The sequence below is a fragment of the Microcebus murinus genome, chromosome 13 (genome assembly GCF_040939455.1).
Source record: "Microcebus murinus isolate Inina chromosome 13, M.murinus_Inina_mat1.0, whole genome shotgun sequence".
Classification (NCBI taxonomy): domain Eukaryota; kingdom Metazoa; phylum Chordata; class Mammalia; order Primates; family Cheirogaleidae; genus Microcebus; species Microcebus murinus.
In genome coordinates this window covers 78431895-78440598 of record NC_134116.1, presented here as the reverse complement: position 1 = coordinate 78440598, position 8704 = coordinate 78431895, and the positions used below count along the sequence as shown (strand labels likewise).

The 8704-nt window shown below is 51.9% G+C and overlaps 1 protein-coding gene across 1 annotated transcript; it reads left to right on the top strand.

Annotated features, from left to right (window-relative positions):
• Positions 1-2459: 2459 nt before the first annotated feature.
• On the top strand, positions 2460-8434 carry SHISA2 (shisa family member 2). The gene is made up of 2 exons (XM_012778539.3): positions 2460-2796; positions 6288-8434. Exons 1-2 carry the CDS (start codon positions 2460-2462, stop codon positions 6839-6841), a joined length of 891 nt encoding a protein of 296 aa, XP_012633993.1. The 3' UTR covers positions 6842-8434.
• The last annotated feature ends 270 nt before the right edge of the window (positions 8435-8704 follow it).

Below are 8704 nucleotides of genomic sequence, written 5' to 3'. Positions count from 1 at the left end.
GCCATTCCTGTGTTGATTTTTCTGACCTCCCTCTGTCTCTTAACCCCAGATTATGTGTTTAAATTGATCCTGTACCTCATTGGTCAGAGATTTTATCATACTTACATTATCTTTGTTTATTCAATTCTTTATCTTTCTGTCCATTTGCTCTGTTTCACTCTCGGAGACTTTAGGCCATGATGTCTGGTTTCTTGGTGAACCCCACACAGAGAGCAGTACACTGTAAGCGCTTAGCATGTATCGGTTGAATGAATAATTCATCGATACTGAAATTTTGTTCATTTATTAGCTTAAGAAAAGTTGGTGAATAGTGCAGTATTCACAGTTTTATGTAACAGTAATATACAGTTTTATGCAGCTAAAAGATAAACAAAAAACCTGCAAGAAAATGAAGTGCAATACTTGGAGAGAGGTTTAGTGAAAAGAACAAGGTGTTTGTTGGAAAGTAGGGTAGATTTTTTTTTTAACTTTGTTGGTGTGAATGAAAGAATAATCAACACCTGAGTCTCTCCATTAACCAGCGTACACAAGTGATGGTTGTTCGAACCGGGGCGCCTCTGCTGCTAATGAAACTGCCTGTGTTCTGTAGTCACGGACTTGAAAGGGATCTTAGCGGTTATTACATCCTATGTTCCACTTTACAGATGGAGAAACTGAGGCCAGCAGAAGTTAACGATTCATGGCTGGTAGGGCTGGGTCTAGAACTCAGGTCTGCTGACTCCCAGGCCATGTGGGAAGGGGCATTAGTTCCTGTAAAAATAATCACTGCTGCTTTAATAACATGAGCACCTGTTGTTTCTGCTTCCGCAAGAGAGAAGCTATTAATGTCTCCTGCACCAAAGCTGAATTTCTGGTCTGCCTGAACCTTGTTTTCTTCCTGACTGCAGCTGTCTAAAACCACGAAGGCCGAATGCTGGACGGAAGCACCTTTCTGCTACAATCCGATCAGTCACCACGCCCAAATGTAGAAAGAAAAAAGCGGCGCAAATCATGTAGAAAGTGGCCAAATTTGTCATGTCTTTGCTGAACTTCATTCCACCTTTGGGTGGAAGCCGCGAGCGCCCCTCGAGCCCACTGCCACACACATGCGAGCTCTTCCTCCACTGGGGCCGGGCCCAGCTTCGGCTGAGTGGCTGGCGCTTTCATCACCTGTGGAATGGAAAGTAAGTATAATCCTTTGGGCAATTTTGAGGATCAACCCGCAGGCTGAATGCTCAAGATCGTCACTAAGCAAGTTTGGTTTGCTCCCTTTACCATTGCTCCCTTTATTATTGCCCTTGTGTTTAGCAAGGCCCGGGTTGCTTAATCAAGTCACGTTTGCAAGCGCCCCTATTCTAGCAGGCGGCCCCCAGCACCGCCCCAAGTGCGGGGCAGCCGGGCGTCTCGGGGCGTCGGGGGCGGAGGGAAGCCCGCGCAGCACGCATGCGCGCCGGGGAGCCGCGGGCCCCTCTTAAGAGCGCAGCGCCGCGCGGCCGGGAGCCAGTCGGGGCTGGCCGGGCGCCGGGCGAGGCGACTTTGCAGGCTGCTGCTGCTGCGGCCGCGCTCCGCTGCTCCCGGAGCCCGGAGGACTGGAGCTTCCGTGGGAGGCTCCCGTCGGGTGCAGGGCTCCCGAGGGCGCGGCGGAGAGGGGGGGCCTGGCGGAAGGTGCCCGGCGCCGGGGGACTGCGCCGCGGCGAGGAGGCGGGGAAGGGGCGCTGGAGCGAGCCGCCTGCCTGGATCCGCGCCCACCGGCCGCCGCCAGCCGGGCAGGCTCCGGGGCCGGCAGCGCTCCCGCGGCGGCGTGCGCTGGGAACGCCGGCCAGGCTGAGCCGAGCGTGGGGGCTGCACCCCGAGGGCTGCCCGGGCGGCGCGGCGGCAGCCATGCGGACCGACTGCGGAGCTGAGGACGCCGAGCGCGGCCGGCCGCTGCACTTGCTGCCCGGAGCCCTGCGCGCGCTGCCTGCCTTCTTCGCCCCTGCTCGCCGCTGGAGCGGGGAATAAAGTAGGGAGACGCGCCCGGCCCGCGCGCGGGACACCCGGGGCTGAAAGCCTGTGTGGCCGAGACCTGCTTCCCTCGGGGTCCGCAGCGGCGAGCTCAGCGGTCCTCCGGCTCCGGTGAGCGTCCCCTCGGGGATGCGCAGGGAGAGCCCCTCTGCGGGCGAAGCCTCCAGGGGCTGCGGGATGGCAGCCCTCGGGGCCCTCTGATTCTGCACCCCGTGGGTTCCACCGGCGAGTGCCACCCTGAAGGCGCCCCTAACGGGGACTGGGCTACCTGGCTGAGGAAGGGAATGGCTTAGGAGCCCCTGGCCCTGTGGCCCAGCGTCGCCTGCTCCTGGACGTTGCGGCAGAAGGGAGGAAGAGGCCTGAGTGGAAGGCGTTGCGAGACAGCGGGGAGGCCCGGGGGCGCGGGAGCCGCGACGTCTGGAGACTGCTCTACGCCCGCCCGCTGGAGACGCGCCGCCCGCGCCCAGGGTGGTGCCATGTGGGGCGGACGCCGTTCCCCCGCCGCCTCTTCCCGGAGCGCCGCCTCGCCGCTCCTGCAGCTGCTGCTGGCCGCGCTGCTGGCGGCGGGGGCGCGGGCCAGCGGCGAGTACTGCCACGGCTGGCTGAACGCGCAGGGCGACTGGCGCATCGGCTTCCAGTGCCCCGAGCGCTTCGACGGCGGCGACGCCACCATCTGCTGCGGCAGCTGCGCGCTGCGCTACTGCTGCTCCAGCGCCGAGGCGCGGCTGGACCAGGGCGGCTGCGACAACGACCGCCAGCAGGGCGCCGGCGAGCCTGGCCGCGCGGACAAAGACGGCCCCGACGGCTCCGCAGGTAGGGCGGCCTGTGACCCGGCGCGAAAGGGAGGACGGTCGGCTTGACTCTTTGCCCGGACGTCCTGGACTTGGGAGCCTGGAGAGGGGCAGGGAATTAGAAGACCTGAAATGTCAGGAAAGGGATCGGACCAGGAGGCGGAGCCTGCATTCTGCCCCATCCATTAATTTGTGTGTGGGTCACCAGCTCGCCTCCCTGGGCCTCAGTTTCCCTATTTGTCAGCGAGGGGGTGGCATGGCGTGGGCTTTCCGAAGAAAATCCACACACCTAAGGCAGTGTGGGCCACAGACAGCTCCGGCATTCCTGCCCAGGGTCCTCTGTCCCTCCTGTGTCTCCTGTCTCTGTAGGGGTTAATGTCTGGGGGGGGGGGTGCCCGAAAACGCGAGGGTGAGGCCCCTCCCGAGAGGGCCTGGCAGGGGTGCTTCCCTGAAGCCTCCCCGGAGGGAAAGCAGCTGCTCAGGGCTTTCCCGCGGTGGTGCACCGTGCCAGACCCCGGCGACGCCGGGCAGCACCCACGCCCTGCCCGGCCAGGGCCTCTCAGGTTTCTGGGCGGTTCTCCTTACCAGACTTAGTAGGTGTGACATCAAAGCTGTGCCCAGCCTTGCTCTTTGTGGCTGGGATTTTTTTTTTAATTGTATTTTTTCACATTACCAAAACTGAAAGTATATCTGTGAAAGAATTTGGTATGTTGCACGTTTGCCACTCTTCAGAAACCTTTCCAATTTGCCTCTCTGGAGGGTCTGCAGGTCTACACCACTAACTGTGTGTGTGTGTATTTATTTATTTCGGGAGTGGGTAGGGGTAAGAGGTGAAATGCAAACGTGTCCCAGAGGGGGCGCGTCTCCTTTAGCTGCAGCGGTTGTGCTAACTAGAGGACTTTTTCACCGGCACCTTGCGCCCAGCTGCCTGGGCTTTGGCGCGGTGTGGTTTCTGTGTTTGTGGAGCGCACTCCTGGGGCCTGGTAAGAGACAGCTCTTTTCGGTGGGTGCTGTTCCCTTTGCAGTCAAGCATTTGATTAGCATGCTACTCCTATTGTCCCGCTGCCTTGAATCCGAAGAGAGGAGAAGTGAGGGTGGTTCCGGAAAAGGTGCCCTCTCCAGGACGCAAGTTCAGCCTTGCGGAGTGTGCGTGCCGCCCTGGAATAAAGCCTTGAGAAGTGAGCCAGAGTCTCAACTGCTGCGATGAGGCGTCTGCGAAGTTGGGCTCATTAATGGTCCCCTAAAAAGTGGGGATGGCTGTGACAAATCAGTAGGCTGCAGACACCTCATGGCACCGTGCGTGGGTGCCTTCTTCAGCCTACTTACAAACCTTTTCCCCTAAAAGTTCTGTTCCATTCACTTCTCTTCTGCAGCATAGAAAGACAGCATGCCTAATTAAGCCTGCCAGGGGCGTATAGCAGCACTGCATTCTTTACCCCTGTGCCGTTATTTACACTTCTAATTAAAAATCCTGGAAAGAGAACAGTTATTTCTCCCCAAAACTCATTATGTGGACTAAGACTGGTTTCAGCTAGTTTCTGCTATAATGTTTGGGGTACTTTTTTTTTCTGTTTTAGTGTTGTTTACCTCTTGATAACATATTTAGGGCTGGTGTCATAATTTAGAGAATTAAATATTTATAGCACACCTAGGAACGGGCCCTGCATCCGCTGGCTGCTCCAGTGATGCATAGTCAGCCCGAAGTGACAGCGCAATTAGAACGGTGCCACTGCTGGGAACCGGCCGTGCTACCTGCTAAAGGGGCGCTATATATAGAACTTGCTCTGTTCAGCACAGAATCTCCAGGAAATCTTCACTGTCAGCCTTTGGTTAAGTACCTATAAAGTGTGTTTTACTGATACGGCATTATTTCTCCCTGAATCCATGTGGCACTCTGTTTTAAAAACACTGACTCCAGAAATGCCAGAGCAGTCAAGGAGGAGCGTAATTAGAAAGTCCTGCTGCTCTAATGGACAGTCAAAGGGTATTCACGCATCTGACCTGAAATCCACGCAGGCTCCTTCCTAAAATGCTGGTGCGTCCAAGCCTGCACTGGTGCTGTGCTTTGCCATGACCGGCAAGACCCATTCCGTCCCTGCCCTCATGTATGTTCCTGACAAGTAGTCGGGGAGATGGGGCAAGAGCACGTTGGAAAATGCAGGTTCTCGGTAGCACAAGGTGGAATTCCGCAGCAGTGGCCCAGAGGCCTTCTGCAGCCTCTTCCTACCGGATTCTGCTCCCCGTCAGCCTGTGTGACCAGTTTCTAAAGCCTTGTGCTGCCATCCCCTTAGCTCTCAAAAGATTTTTGTAAGAAAATAATTTTAAAGTGGAGTTTGCTACTGGTTGAAGTTTTTATTTTCATTTTTTACGGCTTTCATTTTTAGAGTAAGGCCTGGTGTGAAGTACGGTGACCACTGCTGTATGCTCTGCAGATTTTCCCGGAGCAGACGTGACTTCTTGGCTCACCTGGGGGGGGGGGCTGTCCTTCCTGGAACAAATGTCCCGTAACTCCTGGCATTTGTCTTGCTCAGTACGTTGCTGCCCACTGGCTGGCTGCCGGGAATAACCTTCCTCCACCGCCATGCAGACCCCTTCGCCTCGCCACCGCTCGGTGCCCCACCCACGGACCCTCCGGCTAGGCACCTGTGCCTTACAGACTCTTTCTGAAAATGCTAGTGGCTTATAAGAATTAAAGTACAACTGTAATATGTGTAGGAAACCAGAAAAAAAAATGCTAGTGGCTTAGAGTCTGACCTAAATGTTTGACTTGTCTTCCTATGGAAAAAAAAAAAAAACCAACTTGCTAAAAATTCATAAAAATAAATTGATAAAACTTAGATTCCCTGAATCCACGTGGCACTCTGTTTTAAAAACACTGACTCCAGAAATGCCAGAGCAGTCAGGAGGAGCATAATTAGAAAGTCCCGCTGCTCTAATGGACAGTCAAAGGGTATTCACGCATCTGACCTGAAGTCCACGCGGGCTCCTTCCTAAAATGCTGGTGCGTCCAAGCCTGCACTGGTGCTGTGCTTTGCCATGACTGGCAAGATCCATTTTTAAGGAATCTAAATAAGTTTCTGGGGGAAAAAAGACTTTTAAATGTAACTCATGGTTACTATGCAGGTCCTACAACTACCTGGTAGAGCAGACCGAAGTCTGGGCAATTCCGATATCATAGGAAGTCTAGAGCTGTAAGGATCCTAACAGAGGAAACCCGTATTTTCACTCAGTTGGATATCCTCCTCAACCGATCTTGCAGCTGATGTGTAAACGTTAACAGTTCTGCTTCTAGGGGTGATCCGCCATGCCTGCAGGGTCTTAGCCCCTTTCCCCAGCACCTCGTAAAGGACCCTTGCGTCTTACGGGCTACGAACATGCGAACACACTAGCCCAGCTTAGGTGTGTGATGCCCAGCTTCAGTGCTGCTCGCCCGTCCACCACCACTGCCAGACACCCATTCTCTTCTGTGCGCTCCAACAGTAAGTCGTAATGTGTGTCTGTCCTTTTCTGCAGTGCCCATCTACGTGCCGTTCCTCATCGTGGGCTCCGTGTTTGTCGCCTTTATCATCTTGGGCTCCCTGGTGGCAGCCTGCTGCTGCAGGTGTCTGCGGCCTAAGCAGGAGCCCCAGCAGAGCCGGGCGCCGGGGGGCAGCCGCTTGATGGAGACCATCCCCATGATCCCAAGCGCCAGCACTTCCCGGGGCTCGTCCTCCCGCCAGTCCAGCACGGCCGCCAGCTCCAGCTCCAGCGCCAACTCGGGGGCCCGGGCGCCCCCAACGAGGTCGCAGACCAACTGTTGCCTGCCTGAGGGGACCATGAACAACGTGTATGTCAACATGCCCACGAATTTCTCCGTGCTGAACTGTCAGCAGGCCACGCAGATCGTGCCGCACCAGGGGCAGTACCTGCACCCCCCGTACGTGGGGTACACGGTGCAGCACGACTCCGTGCCCATGACGCCCGTGCCCCCCTTCATGGATGGCCTGCAGCCTGGATACAGGCAGATCCAGTCCCCCTTCCCCCACACCAGCAGTGAGCAGAAGATGTACCCAGCAGTGACTGTGTAACTCAGAGTCACCTGCCTTTGAGTCCTTTATGAGACTCAGAGGAAAACAGGGATGGATTCTCAAGGTGGAAGTCCACGCGTGTTGGCGGTGATCACGGCGCTTGGATGGCTTCGTTTGCCCCGGTGTGTCTGAATACATCTCCGAGTTAGCATTTCTGGGTGCTTCGCCCCAGAGTGTCGTCGATTTATGATGGGAAAACAGCCGCAGCTGGAGATGCCTGTGTTATTGCTGAAGAGTATGTCACAAATGCTTGAGTTCTAAGTGCCCTTGAGGTGTGGTTGTCAAAAGAATTTTATAAACTGATAGATGAAGCATTTTTATTATGTCATTATTATTATTGCCTTTTTTTGTTTGTTTTGGACTGTACAAGATCAAAATACCTGTTGTCTCTCTTTTACCTGGGCCATTGTTTTAAATAAGCGCCAAGGATGAGGGGAAAGACGTACATAATACAGCTGTGATGAAAGGAAACCAGTTGGAAATCTATGAGATCAGACATCAGTCTCAGTATTCCACAGGCACATCTTAATTTCATTGTAAAATTATATATATATATATTTTGTCTATTTTTGTGCTTTTTTTGGACCTACTTTGTGCTTTTTTACCTTGTGTAGAGATCCTATTACAAAGTGTTTTCTACATTAAAAAGAGACTGAAAGAAATTGTATAGTTACTTAACTAATGAAGACATTGCAGAAGTCTGGGATTATTTTAACCTTGAAGTTGTGGGTGGTGTAGTAATAAAGCCATTCTTCCCACTCTTGATTATATCTTAATTTTTCTGGCTTGACGGTGACATCTGATATGTAATCAGATGTTTTTTATATTGACATCAGAAACTATCACCTGCTGCTCTCGGAGTTACTTTTAATTTTGTCACGTGGTCTGGGTTGGCATTTCGTTCTGTTTGGTTTTCAGGTCTCCGTGTCTCTGTAGTCCTGAGTGCCAGTAATCACTGTAGTTACAAAGGAAGATCAGTATTTCTGCCTAAGCCTGGTAAAACAGTTTCTTGTTTTAGTTATAAAAAGTCACAGAAATGCATTACAAAGTCTAGCTCCTCAGCCATAATCCTGAGACTCGGGATGAAATTTAAACCACAGATACGATTTGCTTTGAAAGCCATGAGGCTGTTTACACTCTCGTTACCAAAATGGTTTATTTTTCAGGCAACAGAGACTATTAAAGCAAGAGAACACCTTTTCAAAGAAATACTGCCGTTCTTCCCCCACACGGTTCTGTTTTCCTCTCTTCCAGGCCTCAACAAGCACTGTATTCACCGCCAGTGTTCTAAATTATCAAATTCAAGTGAATTTATTTGTGTATTGTTTACTTGTAAAAAGGATAACTTTATGTGCAAGTAAATTTCTGACTGCTAGCAAAACCAAGAGTTTGTAATTAAATAAATCATTGTATGGTATGGTCTTTTCCATATTTATATCTATAGATATCTATCATCTTCCTATCCTTATCTGTCTCATGACTGAATAATGTAAAACCATTGTTGGCAACTGGTATCAACAAAGATAATCTTTTTTAATAACCAAAGGCAGGGGAAAATCATTTTACTTATTAATAAAATATTTTATGATGTGAGTTCCTAGGGGAGTTGAGTTTTTTTTAATTTTCATTGGACTTGATAATTTTTCAGATGGTCTCATGAGTCTGTTAATAGAATAAAATTGCTAAAAATCATAAATATTGCTTTCCAGAACCAAGAGCCTACTTTTAAAAAGTGATCAGTATCTGGGAAGTTTATGCACATGTTCTGTGAATCAGTGAGTATTAGTTTACATATTCCACGGGAAATGTTGACAACACAAAAGAGACAGTTCTTTTAGGATCATTATATTATCAAGCTACTGG

Excerpts from the sequence above, each read along its gene's own strand:
- SHISA2 (XM_012778539.3), top strand. The coding sequence starts at position 2,460 with ATGTGGGGCGGACGCCGTTCCCCCGCCGCCTCTTCCCGGAGCGCCGCC. Across the intron at positions 2,797-6,287 it reads CGGCCCCGACGGCTCCGCAG|TGCCCATCTACGTGCCGTTC; the intron begins GTAGGGCGGCCT and ends CCTTTTCTGCAG.